The sequence below is a fragment of the Tenrec ecaudatus genome, chromosome 18 (assembly GCF_050624435.1).
Source record: "Tenrec ecaudatus isolate mTenEca1 chromosome 18, mTenEca1.hap1, whole genome shotgun sequence".
Classification (NCBI taxonomy): Eukaryota; Metazoa; Chordata; class Mammalia; order Afrosoricida; family Tenrecidae; genus Tenrec; species Tenrec ecaudatus.
In genome coordinates, this window is record NC_134547.1 from 67,477,150 (window position 1) to 67,501,613 (window position 24,464).

General features: G+C 49.0%; 1 protein-coding gene across 1 annotated transcript in view; it reads left to right on the forward strand.

Annotated features, from left to right (window-relative positions):
• WWOX (WW domain containing oxidoreductase) overlaps positions 1-24,464 on the forward strand; it is a 936,085-nt gene continuing 911,621 nt past the window's right edge. The window contains exons 1-4 of the mRNA XM_075537052.1: positions 1-397; positions 4,902-4,966; positions 5,859-5,916; positions 8,056-8,234. Of these exons, the coding sequence (XP_075393167.1) occupies positions 291-397; positions 4,902-4,966; positions 5,859-5,916; positions 8,056-8,234 (409 nt within the window). The 5' untranslated portion in view covers positions 1-290. The remainder of the gene's footprint in view (positions 398-4,901; positions 4,967-5,858; positions 5,917-8,055; positions 8,235-24,464) is intronic.

Sequence of the window (24,464 nt, forward strand, 5' to 3'; positions counted from 1 at the left end):
TGGTTCTCCGTCTTTTAGATACATTCGAGTGGTGGTGCGGCTTCGTACGCGCTCTTGCCGCGCTCCTCGTCGGGCCCCTCCCCTTTCACAGCTAGCAGCTGGGAAAGTCTGGAGACTGGATTTCAGGGTCCGGAGTCGGCAGAGGGGCGGGGGCGGCGCAGTGCGCAGGCGCGAGCGGTCTCGAGGACGACGCGCGCGGCGCTTGTTTGAAGTAGGAGTTTCTGAGGGAAAGCGACCCGGCTTGCGGGCGATTGAACGAGTGGGTGACCCAGCAACCTCCTCCGCCGGCCATGGCAGCCCTACGCTACGCGGGCTTGGACGACACGGACAGCGAGGACGAGCTGCCTCCCGGCTGGGAGGAGAGGACCACCAAGGACGGCTGGGTTTACTATGCCAAGTAAGGGAGCCGCAGTGGGTGCCGCCGGGCCGGGAGCCCCCTGAACGCCGACGGCCTCACGCCGCCGGCCACTCTGCTGCCCTCACGCGCCACCTGCGCTGCCCCGCGGGCCCGTTCAGAGGAAGGCATTGCTGCAGCGAGTCCGTCGCGGGAGCCCCGGGGCCAGCAAGGGCCCTTCGGCAGCGACGGGGCACCCGTGGGTGGGGGAGGGGGTCACGGGGCCGAAGGCCACGGCGGCGACCCAGGAAATGAAGCCACGTGCCCCGCCGGGTCGGGGACCTGGCAGTAGGTGCTTGTCAACAAATGCCCAGCTTCCCGGTGCGTTTTCCAGTGTGGTCCCCGTCACTTGCTGCGTGACCTTGGGCAGCTGCAGGACACGACGGCTCGGCTGCCGGCCTCGTCTGCACGGGGAGCCGAGGGTGGTCGCCAGGAGCGTTAGTTGTGGCATTTGGCATAAAGCACAGCACACGCGTTCGCACAAATAACTGTTGAGTGATAAGAAACGTACACACGTGCCCTGTCACGGTTCCCTCTCCACTACCTGCCTGTTGAGAGAGCTGGGGGGGTCTTCCCAGCACGGACAGGCTCCCATAGCTGGAGGGCACGTCCCTCCTCACCCCTTCTTCTGCCCTGCCAAGGCCCTCGGTTCCTTGGCCCTTGAGACTGAGTGACACCTCTGCCCGTCTCAGCAGCCCCCTGGGGCTCTCCTGACCTGCCAGTTGTGTCTGTGCTCAGTCGTTTCCCTCCCAACTCTGGAAGGGCCACCAACCTTCTCTCTGAGTCGCCCCTGAAGACTTTCCATTTGATGACCAGTCATGGCCTGTTTGCAACTCTACCCCTCTGGTTGCAGCTGGGCCAGGCCTGAGGCCAGGGCTGCCAGGTCTGGAGGTCCTAGATCTCTGGGGTCTTGTGGAAATCCCTTTCCCAGCCTTACCCCGTCTTTACACGCATCCCTGACCACATGCACCATGGGGCAAGGATAGAACCCAAAGGCACCCACATTATGTGGGACCCTCTACCGGCCTGGGGGCCCCCACGGAGAGGCACTTGTGGCTCAATCTGGGTTCTTATCAAGGAAGGGGCGCTCTGAGACCTTCCCACCCACTGAGAGAGTGAGAGAGGGAGTTTAGATCTTTTGGGGGGAGAAGAGGTGGAGGGTTCTGATCCAAGTCTAGACCACTGCTGGCCATCCCTCCCATCCCCAGCCTTCCCTGCAGGGAGATGGTGTTCTTTTTCAGGTACTTCCCTGGACCCCTCCAGTCGGGGCTTTAGACCTCCCTGCTGACTTAAACTTTGCTTCAAAAGCAAGAGACTTGGAATTTCTTCCCTGAGTGTGCTGTTCGCATAATGTCAACATGTAATTTTGAAGGTAGACTACTAACCGCAAGGTCAACAGTTTGAAACCACCAGCCACTCTGTGGGGAAAAGATGAGGCTTTCTACTCGGTAAAGAGTTACACTCTCAGGACACCTACAGGGGCAGTTCTGTCCTGTCCTACATGGTCACTGTGAGTCAGAATTGACTCCATGGCTGTGAGTTTGTTTGGTTTTGGTTGAAATGAAAATCATGAGTAAGTATTTCTTTGAATAACCAAAAGTTGTTTGAAAGAAAAAAAGAGGCTTCTACGAGGATTTAAGGAAGGTTAACATTTTGAGGACATGACTGTTAAAGTAAGTTTAGGCTATAGTAAAAAGGAATACCTTTTAATTAATTTTCACAGAGAAGTATTTACTTTGGAAAAACACCGCTATGTTGAAGGCCAACTTAGAATCCTTATGACATGCTGGCTTATTCAGCCCTTTGACCCCAAGTGGGTATGACTGCAGGGAACCCTAGTAGTAGACCAGTGGTTAAGTACTCAACTCTGAACGAAAAGATGAGTTCTAACCCACTAGTGACTCTCCAAAAGATCCATAATCATTGCCAGTGAATGGATTCCAGCTGATTGCCACCCTGTTGGATGGGGTAGAATGGCTTCTGTGGTTTTTCGAGACTGTGATTTTTTTTACTGGAGGAGAAAGTCTTGTTTTTTTTCAAACAGCACATGCTGCTGGTTTCGAACTACTGACCTTGTAGTGAGCAGCCCAAGTGGTAGCCTACTAAGCCACCCGTGGCTCTACAGGAGGGTTAATGTGCTCCCACAAACATTACATCTAGGAAACGTTATAGGACGATTCTGCTCTGTCATTTGGGGTCCCAGTGAGCTGGCATCTGTTAACAAAAAGTGTTAATACTATCCCCATTTTACTAATGGGGAAATTGAGGAATGTGGTAGGCATACATTTGGTGGGTTGGAGAGTCCTCAACCACCACGTTACCTTCTTCAATTAGACCTTGGGGTCTACCTTGGGGTGGCTGTGCTCAGAACAGACCCGTGGTGGAACTTCTAGTCTCTCTGGTTATTAGCATCTAGGAGGGAGTGAGGGTTGGGGGTGACTGTTACATGACTTGTTTGTCCCGTGTAGGAAAACAGATGCTTTTAAGATGTCCAGGGCAGACTGGGAAGGGCGGGTACAAGTTGAGAAATGGAGTTAGGCAGGGCCTGGCCCCCCTCTGACATGGCATCCTGGTTCCTCTCACCCTTTCCTGCTCCCTAAGCCACTCTCTCTGGTCCTGCACCTCACTGTTTTCCAGGGGTCAGCCTCCTTGCTGTTGGGAAAGGGGCCCCTCCTTCTGACTCCAAGGAGCCTGTGACTTCTATCTTGCCCTGCATGTTTCATGGCCATCTGTTTGTGCCCCACCTCAGGGCTATGACCTCACTTGTTCATATATTCATTGGATCGTTCATTCCATTGTTCCTCCTTCCAACAAGTATTTCTTGAGTGCTACCATTTGCCAGGCTCTGGATAAGATATTCCTGCCTAGGAGATCTGGGTGTTGGAGACAAGCAGTGAGCAAGTCAATGGTTTTATTGCAACCGGTGACGAGGCACCAGAAGAAAGCAGTGTGTGAGCAGTGCAGAGACTTCTGGCAGCTGGTATCCCCTGAGTGCCATCAGGGCACCTTTTGAGGTTTATGTTTGGGATAGGATTTGGAGCTGGGTAGGAATTGGTGGGTCTGCTCTAGCTAGAGACTGACCGACCCTTACTGGAGGAGGTGAATTTTGACTGGGAACATGAGAAGGAGCCACAGGGGAGTGGGCCCGGTGGAGGGAACAGCAAGGGGGCAGTCTCTGAGGCAGGAGGGAGCAAGGCAGGGCTGAGGACAGGGAGGGGCCAGCACAACTGAAGTGGTGGCAGCAGGCCTGGCAGACGTAGACCCTGTCCTGTGAATGATGTGAGGGAGGCGGGAAGACGCCACCTTTATACCAACGTAGAGGCAGACGTGTGACAGGAGTCCACGATGATGGAAGAAAGTATTTTTTTTTGACAGAATGTTTGGCTCTATTACTTTTAAATGACAGCATCACCTGGAAGGGAACACATTTAATGCGGTTATCTTTAGAAGTGTGTTGTTAGATGTCCTTGAGTTGGTTCCATCTTGTGTGGACCTTATGAACGACAGAACAAAGCAGTGTCCACTCTGTGTCATCCTGACTCCACAGAGTCGTGACTCTGTGCGAGCCCATTGTTCCATTTACTGTGACAGTCCATCTCATTAAGGATCTTTATTCCTCTTCTTTACCGACACTCTACACTCTCAAGTACCATGTCCTCCTGCTGGGATAACATGTCCAGAGTACGAGATGAAGTCTCATCAGCCTTTCTTCCAAGGAGCGTTCTGGCTATACTTCTCTCAAGACAAATTTGTTGGTTCTTTTGACGGTCCCTGGTACCGTCCTCTGATTCAAACTCACCAGCCCTGTGATTCAAACTCATCAATCTTCCCTTGTCTTTGTCTTCCCTTTTCATCATCCAGCTTCTGCCTGCATTCGAGGAATCTGAAAAGACCATGGCCTGGGCCAGGCACACCTTGGTCTTCGTAGTGACAGCTTTGCTCTTCAGTGCTTGAAAGAGGTCTTTGGCGGTAGACTTATCTAATGCAATATGCCATTTCATTTCTTGGCAGCTGCTGCTTCCATGCACCTTGATTGTGGATCCTAGTTAAATGGAATCCTTGACAATCTCTTCCATGCTCAGCATGATACGTTTCTTGGCCTAGTTGTGTGGGTTTTCATTCTCAAGGCCGTAATCTTTAATCTCTGTCAGTAAGCGCTTCAAGTCTTCTCAGCTTTGGGCCAGCCAGGTGTGCCCTCTGCAAGCATAGGTGGTTAATGAGCCTTTTTCCATTCTGAGCTCTTGTTCTTCATGTAGTCCAGCCTCTTAGCTCATTGAATAAGTGGGGAATGGCAAGTGTGATGAATGGATACAACCTTGTCACACACCTCTCCTGGCTTTAAACCTTGCAGTTTCCCTGGGTTCTGTGTGAATGACTGTCTCTAACTCTCTCTAGGTTCTGCATGAGCACAGTGGACTGTTCCAGAATTCCCACTCTTTGCAATGGGATTCATCCTAGAAATGTCATTATAGCTCATCATTGTTTTGTGGATTTTTTTTTTTTACAGTCACACCGAGGAGAAGACTCAGTGGGAGCATCCGAAAACTGGGAAAAGAAAGCGAGTAGCTGGAGGTTTGTATTTTGCTGTCGTCATAGGACCCAGGGCCTTGTGTTTAAAACATTGGTTAGACATCATCCAGGTGGGTCAGCATGTCACTCTGGGGCAGCTCTCTGGCAAACCATTAGGGAGCTGCAGTCGGCTCTGTGGTACGTGTAGGATTCAGCAAGAGAATGGGATGAGATGATGAGGTGGAGTGAGGATGACTTATTGGTCTTAAAGAAAAGTAAAATAAAAGTAAAACCTGGTTTTAAAATTATCAGGTCCTTGAACCACATTGTATGTTTGTACTGTCACATGATCTGTTTGTAGAGTTGCTCTTGGTTCATGGCACCGATACAGATACCAGTGTTGTGTGGCTTCCACAAAGAGTCCCATGCCTTCCAGGTGCTTCTCTGTAGGAGATCCCAGGGATGGAAGGACAAGAAGGTAGGACCTTGTTTCAAGGGCTTTTAGGGTCCAATTGAAGACACAGTATGTAAACACGAAACAGTACGTGTTTACGCTACACACAGACACACGCATAATATTGCATGACAGATGCCAGAAGTCATCATATGAATGAGGTGTTGGGTGCCTGCCACCCATATAGATAAGTTCTATAGATTTATCCAGCTGAGAATTCACATTGATTGGAGCATCGCAGAGGCAGGGATTGGATGTAGTGTTTAAGACTGAGCAAGAGGCACAAATATGTGCTCCACTTGGTTAGTTATTAGACCTTGTGTGGTGGCCAGAATTGGATCACATGACTTTTGGGTGTTGAAGCTGTTGGATTGGTGGGATAGGCTTGTTGGGCAGGGGCTTGCCAGGTGTGGGTCTTCCTCTCTTACCTGGGAGGATGAGAGAGGGGGGCTTCTGTTTACCAGGACCCCTGCCAATCTGTCAATCTTTGCTGTGTTTCAGACATGCCATATGGCTGGGAACAAGAAACTGATGAGAACGGACAAGTGTTTTTTGTGGAGTAAGTATTTAGAGACACTCTTCTTGGCCTCCTTACTTTTTAATGAGGTTTAAATATTAGGAGTGGAAATACAAATCAACTATAGAAAATGGGGGAAATTAGAACCACATGGACCCCTTACTCACCATGCTCTCTGCAGGACGAGCTCTTCCTGTCTGTGCTGCACAGCGTTCTTAAACACTAACAGGAGAAGGCGATGTGCTGGGGGAAACGGCATAGGAATCCACTTTCCCCGTGTAATACATTGTGAACCAAGCCTTGGTGGCCTAATGGGTTATGCTTTGGGCTGCTAACCACAAGGTCAGCAGTTCAAACCCACCAGCTGCTCCACAGGAGAAAGCTGAGGCTTTCTACTCGTTAAGATTGACAGTCTCAGAAACCCACAGGGACAGGCACAGTCCTATTCTGTCCTGTAGGGTCACCAGGGTTGGAATCCACTTGATGGCAGTGAGCGGGAGCTTTTTATCATATGAACAATTTCTCAGACCTATTGTTTCTCAAAGAGAGTTAGTCACTCTTAAGGATTTTGAGGTGTCCTGGTAGTTTAATGATTGAATGCTCAGCCGATCATCAAGTTGTCAGTGGTTTGAACCCTCTAGTTGGACCCTGGGTCTAGACTAGACCTGGCAGCCTATTTCTCGAAAGATAGCTTCGGGGCATCAGAATCGACTTGACAGCCTGGGTTGTAGAGCATGAGTATTTTATACAGATATTCTATAACTTACAATTTTATTAATAAATACTTATAAAATTGAAACCATTTATAGATAATAATTATAAATGGAGCATCCTTGTCTCTAATGTTTTTCACCTTTCTGATTCTGTCCTTGAAGTACATTTTAATAACAAACGACAACATTACTCACTTAGGAATCATGTAGCCTCAACCTACTGTCATCCGTTCAGTCCTTACTCATAGTGCTCCTACACAGGGTTTCCAAGGCTGTCAGTCTTTTCAGGAGCAGATAGCCTCAGTTTTTCCTGTGGAAGGGCTGGTGGGTTTGAACCGCTGACTATTCAGTTAGCCGTCTCTTGCTTACTTGACAGTGCCATCAAGGTTCTAAAGCCTTACTCACTGTTAACAAGGCAAGTCTGACTCAGCAACCTTACAGGATGGAGTATATTTTCCCTTGTGGGTTTCTGAGGCTGTAAATCTTTATTGGATTAGAAAGCCTCATTTCCCCCAACAGTATGGCTGATGGTTTTGAAATACCTTGTAGTTAGCAGCACCATACCATTGGGCCCCTTCCAAAGCTTACTACACTCGGAATTCCCTGGTTATCTCCCATCCAAGTAGGAATCAGGCCTGGCCTTGCTCACCTTGTGAGATCACATGAGAGGGGGAGCTGACTCACCTTACCTCCACAGCCTTAGCTAATCCAGTCTTCAGAGTAACCTTAAGGGCAGTAGTGCTTTCATTACCTATGGTTCACTGCTGATGGCTCAGACTGAGCCAGCGAGTTGCTTGTTCAGGATGTCACAGTGGCTAAGAGGTAGAGCCAGGATTTTAACCCAGGCCACTGCTCCAATTGCCCTCTTGACCACTCCTGTCAAGAGGGCAATGAATGTTGACAGAGTTGGGAGTTGTTGGTTGGTTGGAATTATTTGTTATTTTTTTAAGAAAAGGTATGCATGTAATATTTTAACTTGTAGTTAAGCTACACCAAACTATGGTGGCAGGGCAGGACCTGCTCCCAGTGTGGGCCAGCTGTCCAGAGCCTAAGGTAGCACTCCCATGGCGTGGCCTCTGCAACTTCTGTTTCGGTTTCCTTAAAGTGGGGCAAAAACTGACCTTTGAACACTGCCGAATGTTGCAGAATTTTCATGGGTATTTCTCTAGTGTTTTTAGTCTGCCTGATTAAACCAAACCTTCCTTAGCTTCTTACGGAGACAGGATCCCCATTGGGTTAGTGTGGTATGCATAAGGCTGCTGGCTACAAGGCAGAAGAGGATTTGATGGCCATCGTTCCGTGGGGCTGTGTGGTCCTTTGGAGGCCAGAAGGTCGACTGAAGGGGCCTGCTTCCTGTCAGTGTGAAGAAAGGTTTTGGTAGCTGAGAAATGTAATTATCTTACTGTGCTGAATGCCAGTGCCCACGGCCCGTGGGCGCAGGCCAAATATGATATCCTTTTCTCGACAGTCATCTAAACAAGAGGACCACTTATTTGGACCCACGGCTGGCATTTACCGTGGATGACAATCCCACCAAACCCACCACCCGGCAGAGGTACGACGGCAGCACCACCGCCATGGAAATCCTGCAGGGCCGAGACTTCACCGGCAAAGTGGTTGTTGTGACTGGGGCCAATTCCGGAATTGGTAGGCTGCCACCATGATTTTATTTGCTTGTGCGTGAGCGCCTGTGTGTGTGTGTGTGTGAGTTAAAAATGAATCCACGTAAATTTCATGCAGTGAACTTTCTGGGTTGTGATTCTCTAATTGGAAGATGTATTTATAGCCCCCTTCCACTGCCATGTCATTAAAATCCTGACCTCTTTTTACATCTACATCTCAGCATTAGGGAAGGCTGAGTTGGAGCCGACCTTGACTTCTCTGAAAGCCGAACACTCAGCAAAAGGCTGTGGCTATTTTGGTATTCACGGAGCAGAGACAACAGGCTCGGCCTCAGAGCTTCTGACCCGGGCTGGGTGCTGTCCGGACATGGTCCAATTCCCTGGGTTATTCAAACCACCATTGATTGGTAATGGAATATGGGCAACAACATTGTCTCCTGACTGGAACAGAGGCAGCTGCAGGTTTTCATTGGTCCCCGAGAATATCATTTTCCTTCAGGAAAGGATCTCCTTTCTTTATAAAATTGGAGAATTCATTAGTCCTTGTTGTAACCTCTAATATGAGTCTCACAGTTTCCGTGGTACGCTGACAGTGACGGTTGGGTGGTGGTTGATGGCATGGCGTGGGGAGGGGGTTGCTTTCCCCAAACAGAGACCCTGCAGACAGCAGCTGGACTCTTAGGGTGGTGCTGTGTGCGGCATTTTGTTTAAGCTCATTTACATCCGTATCTGAGTTGCAAACAATGATCCAAAACTGCATGGCACAGTCTTCTGTCTTGTCCTCTGGGTGGGATTGCACCCCTGCCAAATAGTGCCCCCTGTGGGTCATCTTGCCCCTTTGTGTATCACCCCATCCTCTCCTTGCTTTCCTGCCTTCATTTTGAATGCCCCGCCTTCATTCTCCAGAAGCAAGCCGCAGTGCCACCTGGGAAGCCCGGGAGATGAGAATGCATCTGGAAATGCTTGGTCTGTGCACAGACCAGGGGCTGAAGTCTAGGCTGCCAGCCCAGAGCAGAACTTGTCTATCAGGACAAAGAAGCCGATGGTCTTTTCTTTTTTTTTTTTTGTCCAATAGAGAATGATTTCTTTAATATCAACTCACTGTCCTCAGCCTGGCCTCTGAATATGTTCCATCTAGCTGTCAGGACTTCTGCATCGGGATACATTCTCTGCAGTTATTATTGGCAACATCCATGACACTGTCCTAGAAACAATGGCCAACTCCTCAGGCATCCAAGAAGCAATAGCTTGTGTTGATTATGTTGACTGTTACGGCAAGGGCGTGGGTGGACTGACCGATGTAGTGTAGGATCATTTTAAAAAACTAATGACTTAAACACTAAAATAAAATAGCTTTTTGTTGTTGTTTAACACTCAATTAACCAGAAAATTAGCCAAAAGATCTCATTCCCTTAATCTTCTGGCTTCTGGCTAGACTATATTTTAATTAGTAAAATAATGTGCCCCCCCATGTAATTATTGGTTATTTTTCTTGTAAGTGTACAAACTTTGCTAGGTCTGATGGCAGATGACATACCCTCGCTAATGTTTCTTCCAAAGATTCATCATGGCAGGTTCATGCCGTGACTGTCGAGTGGCTCTGAGTGTAAAAGAACTCCATCTCATTGGCTCTTTAATTGCAACTCAGAGAGGCGATTCAGAAATGGTGCAGAGTGCATGTGCTGTCAGTCAGCATGGACCTCAAACCTCTTGCACAAAGTTCCCCCAATATTTGGTTCTCTTCCAAGCTGTCCCTTTCCCTGGAAAGCCCTCCCTTGCTAATGCTTGTCACTTGTTTTGTGGGCATTGCAAGTCTGCGTCTTTGGTCCAGTTCAATACTCTGGACAAATCCTCAGGCTCAAGATGCCTGTCTTAGGGTGACTAGCCCTCCTGTGCACACCCACAGCCATCCTGAGCTCTAGCTTCCCTCAGATATTGCCTTTAACCCTGCCTCTTACCATGCTTCCCTCTCTGCTCCTCAGAAGTGCACGTCAAAGTGAGCGCTGGAGATTTTTATTCTCCATTAAAAGAATATCTCATACTGAACATTCCAGGCAATCACCTGCTTGGAAAGAGCGTCCTCGCTGCAACAGTCATATTAGGTGCAAAGAAAGGCAGGTGCTTCAGAGGCCCGTGGCTTTCCCTCCTGACTCACTAACGCTTTTATATCCTGCATGGCTGTCGGGGAATGCCCCTGCCCGAGCAGGCTGTGACTTCTAGATAAAGCTGAGCTGCAAAACGTGTCAATTTAGAAACTGCTATCACGACTCTATTTCTGCCCGTTTCAAAGAAGTAGCTGAATGTCGAGTGAAGTGGGCATCTTCGTTTCCATGGCGGCTGGGCATTCAGGAGCCATCTTCTCTCAGAGCCCTCGTGATGCCGGCCTTCCCTTCTTCTCTGTCGCCATGGGGGCCTGCTTCTGACTGTGGGCTGTTGAGTCTTTAGCCTTGAGGATTTCTGTTCTCCCAGAAGTGGACCGGACTGGCACAGAACACATCTGTGGTTCTCTTGAGAGATGGCGATTTCTCCTGGGCTTCAGAGGTTACTTTGCCAATCTGATGTTGCCAATGGTTCTGTTCTGTTCTCTGACGGTCTTGGCATTGCCAATGATGAGACGCTCTTGCTTGTGAAAGGGGACAGTGAGGTGGTCGTGTTGCAGGTGGGTCTGGACTGGTTCTAACCTTCAGTTCTTAGTCTTGTAGGGGAAGGAATTCCGCCAAGAGACACAGAATGCAATGGAATGCAGAAACGCTTTATTAGGAGTGAAATCATTGTGGCAGAGGACCCAGGGGCAGCTTTGCTCTCGTGCTATTCGCATGCTCTGTGGGTTTCCTCTTCCAGAGGTCTTTTCCCACTGGCCCCCCACTCAGTGGGCAGTGCTTTCTTAAAGTGAGCTAGCGTCTTTGGGGATGGGGACCACAGTTGGGTCTTGGTTTTGAAAGTCATTATGCTCTTGTGTGCGCATGCTTTATAAGCTTTAAGCAAGTTGTTAGGTCTAGCGTCCCCTATAGGAAAGTCATGTAGTATTACCTGCTGCTTTTGTGCTTACTGCGCATGCCTAGTCTTGGTTGGCCTTTTTGGTTCCTCTTCCCTTGTGCTCAGATCCCCTTCCCCCCTCCTCCTGGTTCTGAACTGTCTACTTATTTAACAGTCGGAGGGGACAGCTTTGTTTTTTTGGTTTTTTTTGGTGAGCTTCAGGGTCTGATTTAAGACATCACCCATTTGAAATCACCTAGAAGCTGACTGTTGTCTTTTTCTGCCCCCAGTAACAAGTGGGAGAGAGCTGTATTTTGAATTGGGGCTGTTTTGTGTGACTGAGGCAGTTGGAGGGAAGCCTTCTTCAGTTGACTCCAGAGCTGAGGGTGCTGTGCTTCTGGCAGCTGCTGGGGGATTCCGAGGAACCGCTACCACAGAGCCTCGAGAGCCCCTGGAATCTGTTTTTGCTGAGACTACCCCTTCCCAATCAGTACTGTTGACTGTGCTGGGCTGTCTAGATCAGGGGCTGGCCACCAATGACCCACTGCCTGTTTTTTTTTAATAAAGCTTTATTGGAACACACCATGTCCATTTGCTTCCATTTCCTGTCTGTCTGGCTGGCTGTGTGTTCCGTCGCCTGAGTAGTTGAGCGGAGACCATCTGTCCCACATAGCCAAAAGGATGTGCTCTCTGACCTTTTGGGAAGCAGTGATGGGACCACTTTGAAAGTAAGAGGGCATCTGCAGTCTCTGAAGTGGCCATTGCACTGATGAATGGATGCTCCCTGGCATCTGCCTGTGTGGAGGAGGCCCTGCCCATTCCCTGCAGCCCTCGCCTGAACTGGGTGCACTTTTCTCAGGGAGCTGCAAGGCCTAGGATGTTGCTGCCTCAGAAACTAACACTGTTCTCTCCTTGACCTTTGTTTGCCCAGCTGTCTGAACCCGAAGAACTTTGTAGATTGAAAGCGGTAGCTTGTGGACCTCTCTCTCTGTGTGGAGTTCAGCACCTCAGTATCCCGGGGGAAGCCGTCTCTTCACCCAGAGCTGCTGCTAGGAGACCGAGCGGCCCGGAACCCGCAGCCCAGAGTGCCGAGCTGTAGAGACGAGGGAGGCCTTCATGTCTCCGTGTGGCACTGAGCACTGAGCGGGGAGGGGCAGGCTGTCATGGCTCTGGGGTCACCCGCTGACGGCCTGGATGTGGTAACAATGAAGGGAAATGCCTTCCACCTGGGAACCTTACAGATAAATCTTGCTGTGATGGCTCAGGAGAAGAACTGTTGGAGACTAGGCATCTCACAGCCCAAAGCCCCGAGCTTCTCTGAGCCTGAACCTGTCAGTCTAACTGATTTGGCCATGTGTACAAATAGTCCAGTGTAGCATGCCCCTCTGCATTTCAGCAACCTGGCACATGCCCAGCAAAGACAGGCTCTTTCACATAAGTCCTAATGAGGGTGCCTTGAACCCCCACACAGGGGGTTTGGGGACAGTATTAACCCTGCTCTTGTTAGAGGGACATTTGTTGGAACACATGAAGATGGTGGCAGTGAGCAGGAGAGGCTGTGGTCACATTTAAGGGCTGATACCCAGGCTTTGTCAAACATTCTCCTACATTTGAGCACTGTAGCAAGGAGGAGCCAACCTGACATTTCCAGCTCAGTTTTCTGTGGTAGCAGTGAAAGAACTCTCCTGCCATATCCAGTCTTCAACCCAGAGTGCCTCAAAACTGATTTTCAAATCCTTCTCAAGAGTTTAGTCAGAATGAACAATTCCTTTCACCTTTTGAACCTCCACAGTAACGGACCCTACTAAATAGTGTGACTTGGAATCTAGAATTGCCTGGCCCAGTTCGATTTTTGAGCCAGAGGACCCATTAACAAGAGAAACACTGGCTTTTTTGTTGGTTTTTTCCCCTCCTAAACAAATATAAGCTGGTTCCCTTGGAATCTATCAGTCAGTATTTATGTGTTGTTATAATCACCTCCCTCGGGGTTGTTACACAGATTCTAACTTAGATTGAGGTTTAGATATTTTAAGAGGAGCCCTGGTGGTGTAGTGGTTACCAGTTTGGCTGCTCACTGCAAGGTCAGCAGTTTAAAACCACTAGCAGCTCTGTGGGAGAAATATGGGCCGTTCTACTATGTAAAGTGTTACAGTCTCGGAAACTCATGGGGCAGTTCTGCTCTGTCCTGTAGGGGTCACCGGGAGTCAGTATCGACTCGATGGCTGTGAGAGAGAAAAGATGTAAAAACTATGTGCTCCAGCTATCAAATCTACCCTGAAGTTTGCTTTCCTTGAAAACAGGAGGAGTGCATCAGATTTCTAGGCAGGGAACCCTGAAACATTACTGTTGGAGACTGTTGACATTGGTGCTTTTGGCTTAGCGTGCACCCAGGCTGGGAGACGTGGGGTCTGGTTCTTTTGTCATGTGGTATGAAATCACGGGGTGATGGCCATCTTGGATTCTAGCCATTGCCAGGGAGATGAGTTCTGATCTGATGGGCATTCTAAAGCCCACCCATTCTGTAGTCATAGACTTTTCTCCATGCAGACACATCTGTGCGTTCTTAAGATTTCAAATCCACACATCACAGTTGTGAAACCAACCACCTTCCCATACACTTTCAATCTTCTCTTTTCTTTTGCGTGCCTTATAATTTCCATTTGTAATTTTGCCTTTCAGCCTAAACTGTGCCATAGGTTTACTCAGTCCACAAGTCCCTCCTCACCCCACCCCTCATCCCCCTCCACATTCTCCCAATGATTCTATAACTCGAAGGCACTGTTTATATTTAGTCTACACTTGGGACTCAGAAAATGCTTGATGACAGTTTCCTTTCTGATTACTGACAAGACTTAAACTGGTGAGATCTTGGAACTTATCAACTTTTTAAGAGCCTGGTACTCATGAAGTAGAGGGGGAGGGAAAACTAAAAATAATCAAAATAGCCTTTTGGAAATTTAAACTCTAATTTTACATGAAAAACATCTGTTGTCACTTCTGTCTCATCCTAAAATCTATCCATATATCATAAATAAAATGATTTTGAAATGACTTTGTGGCGAGATAATGTTGAGATTTGTATTGCAGTCTTGGAAAAAAGTCCTGGAATGACATTACATTAAGATGGCAAATTAGTCACATAAGGAAATCAGTAGCCCATTTATATCGAAATACTGAGCGTACATGGAAATCATATGATCCGAGTCTCTGAGAAGCCAGGATCCAAGGAGAGACCCCTGTGAATTTCTCTGCTGAGCCTCACATTGTAATGATAATGCATGTCAGTGATTGGGCTGCTAACTGGGAGGTCATTGACCGGTGAGACTGCCACTAACAATTTTTAGCCTTCAAAGCTCCAGGGAGAAGTTCTGCTCTGCTCCATAGAGGCAGCTATGAATCTGTCAGTTGGATTTACTCCATGGTTTTACTTGACCTCGTATTCTGGTTAAGAGTTAGGCGCAGAAACTCACAGAGGCTGCTCTACTCTCTTCCATAGGGTCCCTGTGAGTTGGCATCCCCTGGGTAGCTGTGATCTTGATTAGTTCTCAGCTGGGTCTCTGAGTGCTCATTCTCCAGATTTGACCAGTTGAGTTTCAGGCTTTCATCTTTAGATTTTAGTTTATTTTAGTAGCTACATCACAAACGAGCACATTATCAGCTACTGTTCCAAGGCAAAATGTTCCAAGGTTGTAAAATCAGATTATCTTAAAGTCTGTCTTCGTCAAGATTCTGTAGGTGATGTTGGATTTGACAGGCATTTGACGTCCTAGTCAATTCCAACGCTCTGATCTTGTGCTTTCACTGAGGCAGCAGCAAAGTGAAAAGGCGTTGGGCGGATTTTCTGAGTAGGACGCTGGGTTGTGCCATCCTTCATTCTCAGGCAGTGTACGTCTCTCCACTAGAGGGCGCTGTTGCCCTTTGCGAGAAGGGAACAAAAGAGGCCTCTCCTCCAGTTTCCTTCTCTTCTGCTGGGCGTGCTTTCGTTTTTGTTAAATCATGCCTTTTATTTTCCTCATGTGTCTTTTAGGTCTTATACATCCCAGCGATAGAGTTCAAAGTGAATAGGGTCACGCCTGAAATGCTTGTGGCTTCTTTCCCCCCTCCCCCCCCTTGTTTAATTTTGTTGGTGTGAGATGCACAGGCTGGAGAGGGCTTTGCAATAGAAAGGTCCATTGTGTCCAGGGAGCAGCTTGTTCTGCCAGATTACACCGGGGCTTGCGTTTCCACGACACCATTGCTTTTGAGTGTTCGGTCCTATCGATAGTGTGATTCCCCGCCTCCCCCTTTAAGGTGGGAATTGTAATGTTTAAATATTTACACCTCTGCTTACTATGATCCCTTTAGAATGCCTTGACATCCTGGTGTGTGTATGGAAGAACACAGGGTCTCCCTCCTGCCCTAGCCAATGTATTATACTTTTTCTTGTAAATAGGTGGTTTGTTCCTGATTGATTCTTGAACTATTAGAACATGTGCCCTTTGGGGCTCGGTCTAGGTTGACGCAGCAGGTAAAGCACTTTGCTGCAACCCTCAAGGTCAACAATTGGAGGCCAACACCCGATCCATGGAAGAAGGCGGAGTGCTATCAAGATGACAGCCCTGGAGGCTCTGGGACGCCTGGCCTCCTCTGCCCCATAGGGTCACCTCAAGGCAGAAGCGACTGGCCTGCAGTCGGTTGGGTTGGGCTTCTGGGTTTCTTAAAGAGAAGACCCCTTAAACTCAGGACTTAATGCGAATCAAGGAGCCAGCCCTCACACAGGAGAGCCTTTGGGAGAGGCTCGTTTCTGCATTGCCTCCTCTTTGAAAGTTCCAGGCAACCCATTAATTGCCTGCTTTAGCTCTCGAATAGAAATTTGGCCCAGAACACAAAACTTTTGGCTCCCCAAAGCTGCTTATTTTCACATTTCTAAGGGTGGTGGGGGTGGGGTGGGGGGTTGGTAAAACAAAAGCACTGTATTATACTCACATACTTTTATTTATGTGATGATTCTTCTCGGCAACTTGCTCTTTGGCCGGGGAAAGTGGATGCTCCTGAAAGCACTGTGATGAGCTTGTCACCTGCATGACGGCTCCAGCCAAGGAAAGGCATCCTCTGGCTGTTGGGCTGCAAATGTGTTCACTGTCTGCCAGATAAACAGTTAACGTGGAATTGCAATTCTGGGAATTATTGACAATTTTAGTCCAAGAGAGGCTGGTACTACAGACCCCTTGGGCCATCATCGCTTGTTGGCTGCTACACAGCCTGCGTCCTCCCTTGAACTTTCTGTAGCATTTCTATAAACCCCTTTTCAATTGGAGCCCTCACGTTTTCCCCACCAGGGTTGCAGTCAGGAGAAGGTCCATTCGGACCACTCGCTCATATGAAGGCTCCAGAGGATGACTGGAAGGGCTGCTTCCCAAAGCTGGAGGCACTGGCCTGGCCGTGCGAGGGCCTTAGTCACTGTGTTCTTACTGTGCCCTCGGTATCTGCGCTGCCCTCATCAGACAGCAGAGGGCTCCTGTGAGCTCCAGCCTAGAGGGCTGCGGTTCACATCTTAGGGTGCTTTCTGGAGCACATGGTGCCCTTTGGGTTGGGGCTTCATCATGGATGGGAGCCAGGTTCAGTTGTGTGGTCTCAGAAAGCAGATCAGAGTTTCTGTCTTTTACTCTCTCACACTGCCATTGAGTCAGTGCTGGCACTAGAGGCCTCCTGTGGGGTTCTGAGACTATTATAAGAGTAGAAAGCCCAGTCTTTCTCCCTCAAAGCTGCTGGTGCTTTTGAACTGGAAACCATGTGGATCACATCCCAACTCATTACCAAGGCCCCTCTTATCTAAGAGTGTGTGTGTGTGTGTGTGTGCAAGTGACAAAGGAGATGGAGACAGAACATGCTGGTCAGTAAATGAAGAAGATAAAAGTCATCCCCAATTCTTAGCAAGAAGACGCCTATCATGAATATTTCACCTAACAGCTTCCAAGCTTTTCTTTTCCTCCCTCACCCGCCGTTTTTTCCTGGCAAAGTGTGGGTTGTTGGCATCTTTCCCTGCTATCTCCTGTTCTGTGGCATCTCAGATGGCCAGGGTAGCCTGCTTGGGTGGCTGGAGATTGTGGTATCAATGGAATGGAGATGAGGTGGCCCTGGGGAAAATTCCTGGTTCGGTTCCAGACCCTGGCAATAAAGCGAGCAAGTATTGACACTGAGCTGGTCGCCTGTGGTGTTGGCTTCCCAGTGCAGGTTAAAGGGAGCGTTCACACCACATTGCTGTCTGGTTAATGAGAGACGGCATAGGATCGTGTTTGAACCTGGCGAGAGCCAACAAGCCGTGACCCATGTGCTGGTGCTGATACTTGCTCTCCGTGGGGTGACCACAGACCTGCAGTTTGTAGAAGCACAGCAAAGCCAAGCACTGGGAGGCCAGGTGTCCCTGGGGACTGTTCCGCTTGTCCACCACTGTGGCATGGCTCTGTTCCATGCACGTGGGACAGCTCCACTGAGTGCCCTGCTCGAAGATCGTGATTTGCTTCATCAGGCAATAGCTACCAGAGGTTGTGCGGTTGAATGCCCATTCTCCCTTCATCCTTGCCAACCTTGGCGAGGAGTGGCTTGCCAATGCAGCTCTTCACTTTGCGTGTCTCTGATGATTAGATTGATCAGCTCAGAATAACTGCTTTCTCCTCTTCTGTTGGTAACTTTTGGATATGTATTGATTGCTAATCGATTGCTTACCTCATGTGGCATAATTTAATTTTTAAAGTGTCCCTCTCCCTTACTTAGAAGTGGATTTATCTCGAAGCATTCATTTCTTTAAACACATACTGAAAAAGGGGTCAGCCTAGCTGCCCAGTTGTTTTTTTCCCATTAAAAACTTTTGCGCTTAAGTCTTTATTAAGTGATCCCCGGGGTGGGTGGCACAAAGAGTTTGTGCTTGACTCCTAAAGGTTGGCAGTTCAGAACCACTCAACAGCTCCACGGAAGAAAGGTCTGGCAGTCTGGTGCAGTTCCACATAGTGAATCCACACCATTGTGAATCAACTTGAGGACAATGGATCTATTACGTATTAAACCAGCTATAGCTCAAGTCAGTGTTTCCCAGAGTGCGTGATAGTGCCCCCTGGGAATGGCCCAAGCGGGAACGAGCCAAGGGAGCTGTCAGAGCAGATGCCTACACTTTATCCTGGTTGATGGGCTGTCATGCAAAAGTTTTCGAATGCCAGGTGGGCATTGAGTCTTTTTTTTTTAATTCTGCAAAGAGGCTGGTCGGCCAAGCCAGTTGGGGCACCGATGGCGCAAGTCTTAGTCACCGCTTCAAATCCTGCCCCAGAGGAGGGAGCAGGGCAGAAACTGTCCAGGTGGTCAGCTCGGCTGCCCAGGGAGTCCCAAGAGACAGCAATGGGTGAATCTGGTTCCCTCGGTTTGCCTGGTTTCCTGCAGGCCTCCAGCCCTCGACGGCACCACCCCCCGGCACACCGCGCTTAACGCCTGATCTCCTCTGATGAGTCCGGCTACCTGGCATTGAAATTGCACCAGAGCTGAAAATAGCTCTGCTGACAGCCGGGGCAGGCGTGATAGGGAGCGAGCTTCTATCTGGGGAGGCAGCTGGGCGCGGGGGACGGAAAGTAAGACTGACTCTGAGACCAGGCCGTGACCTTGTTTCCAAGCCTGGCTGGGCCCCTTCCCATCTGAGTGACCATGGACCAGGCCAGTACTCTGCTTCCCTGGACACCTGCCCCAATCTCTTGCCCACTTAGCCAGGCTGTTCATGATGGGAGTCAAGGAGCACCCAGGCCAATATCCAGGCCCAATATGCCCAACATTGCAGGCACATAGGAAAGGCAGTAGGCGTTTGTGGACCGTGCTTCCCGGGGGTTGAAAGCAGCCCTGAAATCGTTTCAGATCTGCCTGTTTTTTGTGTGCCCGGAACCTCAGCATCAGCCATATGGCTGTGACTCCATTCCTTTGTAGGGAAGAAACATTTTAGATGTATATTTTTTAGTTGGAAGTCACATTGTAACTTCATCCAGAAAAAAAGAAAGAAGAGAAAAATCACCTGGAAAAAGACCAACCAACCAGAAAAAGTTATTTTTGTCGCAGTCCAGGGGCAAGAAGCAACAGCTGTGGAAGAAGGTCTCAGAGCACTTGGCCTGCTCTCCTAGAACGCCGCCTGCCTTGAGTTGTTTTGTTCCCTGCAAGGCTGTATTGTCCAGTTGGGTGGCCGTGGCTCCTAAAAGCAGCAGTTGGGTGTGAGAATTGCCTATCAACGGAGCGATCGTCATCACGTCCCAAGTGATGCTACAGAAACATCACTGTCGCCACTCTTTTTCCTCTGCGCTCACGTACAGTTTGCAGATTGAGCGCTTGACAAAGTGGAGCGCGCTGTGAGAGCTCCGTACAGGGGAACATCTCAGTGGGGAGCAGAGTCAGATGGGTGGCAAGAGAGTTGAGCCTTGCAGGCCTGAAGGCTGGCTTGGGAGCTGTCAGTCTGTGTACAAAAGGGCATTGTTTGGGACTAACGTGGCAATTGCTGTTAGTGTACTTACTGTTCGGTGGCCGGTTGGCCTGTCTGGGAGAAGACTTAGCAAGAGGAAACCAGTTGTGTTTGAGTGACTTGGCCACTAACTTCCCCCAGTGCACACGTATGTGGGCATCTTTCACGTGTACTTTCCTCATAGGATCACTCCATTCTTAGGAAGGTGTATTCGTTTCCTACTGTCCTGGTAACCGATTCCCACAAACCTTGCACTCACTGCTGTTGAGTCAATGCTGACTCAGTGACCTGCTGTGGGTTCTTGAAACTGTTTATAGGAATAGAAAGCCCAGCCTTTCTCCCTCGGAGCTGATGGTGGTTTTGAACTGCCAACCATGCAGATCTCAGCCTGACATGTAACCACTACACTACCAGGGCTTCTGCAGACATCAATTCACAGAACTGGATCCTGTTACTGGTCCACAGCTCTAGAGTTCAAATCTGTTTCATTGGGATGAAGTCAGGGTGTCAGCAGGGCGGGTCCCTTCTCGTGGTTTGGAAGGGAGACTTTGTTTCCTTTTCAGTCTCTAGTAGCCTCTGGTATTCCTTGGCTGTGACTCCCCCTTTCCCTTCAAGGCGGTCACTTCAGTCTCTGCTTCTGCGCTCCTGTCACCTTCTCCCGTAGTGTCTTTGATAAGGACACAAGTGATTCCATTCTAGGCCCAGCTGACTCTCCCCATCTCAGAATCCTCACTCAGGTCTGCAAAGCCTCTTGGGCAACAGAAAGTCACAACCACTGGTTCTAGAGATGAGATGTTGGGGATTTGAGGGGCGCTCCATTAGGCTGCAGAAAGTGATAAATCACTTCCGAGATGCCTTCCCAGAGAGCAGTAGAGTTTCCTGCTTCCGTCTACGTCTTCTCCCTATCCTGGACCCTTTGGATGGGGAAGTCTTATCTAGAAAGGTTCTCGTGTCCTTCGTTTGGGGAGAAGCCCCCCAATACTTGCCTGGTTGTCCCCGTTTGAGCTTGTTGAAAGCAGGATGGGGTGCAACTGCCCAGGCCTTATTCTTTATTGTCCACTCCTCTACTTCTGTGCTCCGTGTAGTGATGGCATGGTGGGAAACTCCCACTCAGAGTGCAGGCAGAGGTAAAAACAAACAAATGAACGCTGTTTGTAGTCTGGGCCTGAGCCCCACATGTTTTGTTTGACACCCTTCCTCGCTCAGTGATCCGTTGTTAGTTTTTTCAACTTGATTATTTTTTTCCAAAATGTTAAAAAAAAAAAGAACAGAATGATTTTAGCTCTGCCTGCACACGGAGTGCGGGGAGGGGCAGGAAAGTTTGTCAAGGTTGCAGTGAGCTAGAGCCAACCTGATGGCAAGGAACAACAACAGCGGGGAGGGGTGTCAAACACAACATGTTGGGGGCCAGGCCCAGACTACAGACACTGTGTCCTGCCTTCTGCATCATCTCCACAATCGCCGGCAGGGTGGAGCCCATTGTTGTGGTTGTGTGTGATAGGTATGGCCAAACAATGTAGATTGGTGACCAAATGTCAGTGCGTATTTCGTCATGCCTGTGAACCAGAGTTATTTGCCTGCCTGGTGTTCATAAGCATGCCACCGTGTTACGGTTTTTTAAAACCCATCTCATGGTAGAGCAGTCAGTGTTTGAACATGTTGGCAGCCTAAGAGCTGTGTACACCCAAGGTTCCAAAGAACAGGTCACTCTGCAGAAACGGTTGTTGTTAGTGCCACCGAGTTGATTCTGACTCGTAGGGACCTGGGCACAACAGAAACACCACTCGGTCCCACACCACAATCCTCCTCACGTTTGAGCCTAGGCAGCCACTGTGTCCGTCCATCTCCTTGAGGGCCTTCCTCCTTTTTGCTGCCCCTCTACTTTACCAAGCAGCATGCCCTTTCCCAGGGACTGCTCTCTCCTGACCACATCCCTTAAGTGTACGAGACCAAGTCGCCAACCTTGCCCCTAAGGAGTATTCTGGCCATACTTCTTCCAAGACCAATTTGTTGGTTCTTTTTGGCAGTCCGTGGGACTTTCCGTATTCTTCACCAGTGCCATAGTATATCCTTTCTCCCTGTCAGTTTGTCGTGCTATGGTGGCTTGTGTGTTGCAGAAATTGGTGTGACACAGGAATAGAGGACAACGATCAGATCACAAAATGAAGGGTGACATCATTACATATAAGCCAAGTCACATTATTGTGTCGCTGCTAAATTGTGTCATTATACAACTGCCAAGCCACTGAGAATCATGACCCAGCCAACCTGACACCCAGCCCTCACCAGCATTATTCTTGCTTCCCAGCCTGATGTTGACCACTGCCAGATGTGCACCACCAGTGTGCAAACTAGCGGGCTAGTAGATCATTTTACTATTGGCAGAAGTGCAGAGGAGCCAGGTGTATTGCTCTCAGAGTAGATAATGGAATTCAGTTGCTGGTTGAGTGGCAAGCGTACTCTGAGTGCTGCGGACAGACCTTTCTTGAAGTTCTCGCTGGGCTCCCCGAGTTCGAGTTCACGCACGCTTAAGCCAAGCTCTACAGATACTGGCTGTGCCTCTGACAATATACAGACCAGTGAGGTTTTGTAGTTGCTTTAGCTCTCCTGTGCTCCTTTCCCTCCCAAGCTCCTCCGACAGCATGGCAGCTGCAGAACTGAACACGAGACACAGGGTGTCACATTCTGTCACCGCTGTTGGGCAAGCGGGTACACCTTTGGGTCATATCCAGGTGGACACACTTCGTATTACCTCTTAGAGACCATGTGTGAACAGTTAGGGACATCAAGAGCACTCACTTGTTAAGGAGTATCTCTGCAGTTAGTGCCACTGCCATAAAACCAGTCTTGTTTGGATTAAAGAATTGATATAATGTTTTACTTCCCACGGGGGACTTGCTTGTTGCCATTCAAAAAAATCCCAAGCTTGTGTTTTGTGTACACTGTCCAGATGACTCTCAATGAATTTGAAATAAAGACTGTCCCACACCTCAGCAGAGGCCGTTCATAATTTGGAAGCCAGTGCACGCAAGCCAGGGGTGCTTCTGCAAGGCTGAGCTGAGTGGGACTGGGGCCCGTCACTGCCGAGTGGTCACATCTGCAGATGAGTGTGTCTGGGTTTCCAGTCGGAGGACACCTGCTTTCCTCTTACAGAAGTCCTGGCTCCAGGATCGGTTTAGGGACTGCCCTTGTGTCTTAAAAGCGCCTTGACTAATTCCTTTAAGGATTTCTCTGGAAGGGGTGACTGTGCAGGTGAGTGAATGCGTGAGTGTGTGCATGTCTGGTGGGGTGAATGGACCCTTGCAGCAGGTAAGCAGTAGCAAATGTCACTTGTTATTGACCCCGTGCTTTGTTTAAATATTGGGATGGGATTTCTGGGGAGGAGGGTTTTGCTTCAGAGCCTCTGTTAGAGGACGGTGTATGGGGGCGGACTTGGCTGTCCCAAGTCTCTAGTCAGAAATGTGGCCACACTTGTTGGGCTCTGCCACAAAGGAAACGGTCGGGCGCTTGTTTCAAAGACCGTCTTCTGTCCACTCAGCACTCAGTAGACCATTGAATTGGGACTTACCCTCGAAGTTTTGCGGGTCCCAGAAAGCCCACTCCTCTTGGGCTCCTTCAACCTTCATCTTGTCAGGATACCCAGCAGGAGCTTTCTCTCAGCTGAGCTGCCTCTCCTTCGAAGCTCATCTGTGGCTCCGCTCTCCCATCTCTGCTCAGTTTCAGATGTGACGTTAATATCTCCGGACATCACTGCCATTCTGGCGTTCACGCTTTTGAGAAGGAGTGGGAAGTAGCTGACGTTTTTGAGAAAACAAGGGATTCCTCTGTAGGAATGCTCTTTTTGTGCCGAGTGAAGCATTCACGTCAGTGGCCTGTTGCTGCTGTTAGGTGACGTTGCATCCGTTCTGACTGTCCCAAGCGGCGCAATCAGTAATTACTTACCGCTCTCTGACATTTTCGAATGCTCAATTTATTCACTGCAAACACACATCAAACAATCTAATAATCCTAAAATTAACTCAAACTATAAGATCATTAAAGCAAATATCAAGTATAGGGGCAATACAATACATTCTTATGTCAGCATCATAGTCCCAGTGAGCATTGCCTTCATCGGTGCACTCACCCCGGGTAGAGCTAGAGCAGAGTTGATGTCTCCTTGGTTCTAGCTCTCTGAAAAGTCAGTGTCTCTACCCGGGTACATAGGCTGTTCAACTGGCCTTTTGATGGCATTTTGGAAATTCTGCGGCGTCTACCCAAGTCTTATTGGGGTTCCCCAGGCTTTCTGGGGTGGCTGTTCAGACCATCTGTTGGTTCTTGGCAGTGGTTCAACATTTAGGCTAGGCCTAAATATTATACTTTCATTTCTTTTCCAAAATGGAGTGTTTTGTGTCCACATCTTATGAAGTAGTTCTCTGATGCTCACATCACTGACCCATAGCAACCCTGTGTGCAACAGAACAAAAAGCTCCTGGTCCTCAGCCAGCCACACTTATGTGTGAGCCCATCACTGCAGCACTGTCACAGTCATCTTACCGAAGACCTTCCTCTCTGTCGCTGCCCCTCCACTTTGCTGGGCAGGATGTCCTATCCCAGGGACTGGTCTCTCCTGACCACATGTTCAAAGTACGTGAGACCAAGTCTCACCTTCCTTATCTCTATGGCAGAGGTTCTCAACCTGTGGGTCACAACTCCTTTGGGGGTCAAACGACCCCTTCACAGGGGTTGCCTAGTCAGTAGCAAAATGACAGTGATGAGGTAACAATGAAAATCATTTGATGGTTGGGGGGTCACCACAACATGAGGAACTGTATC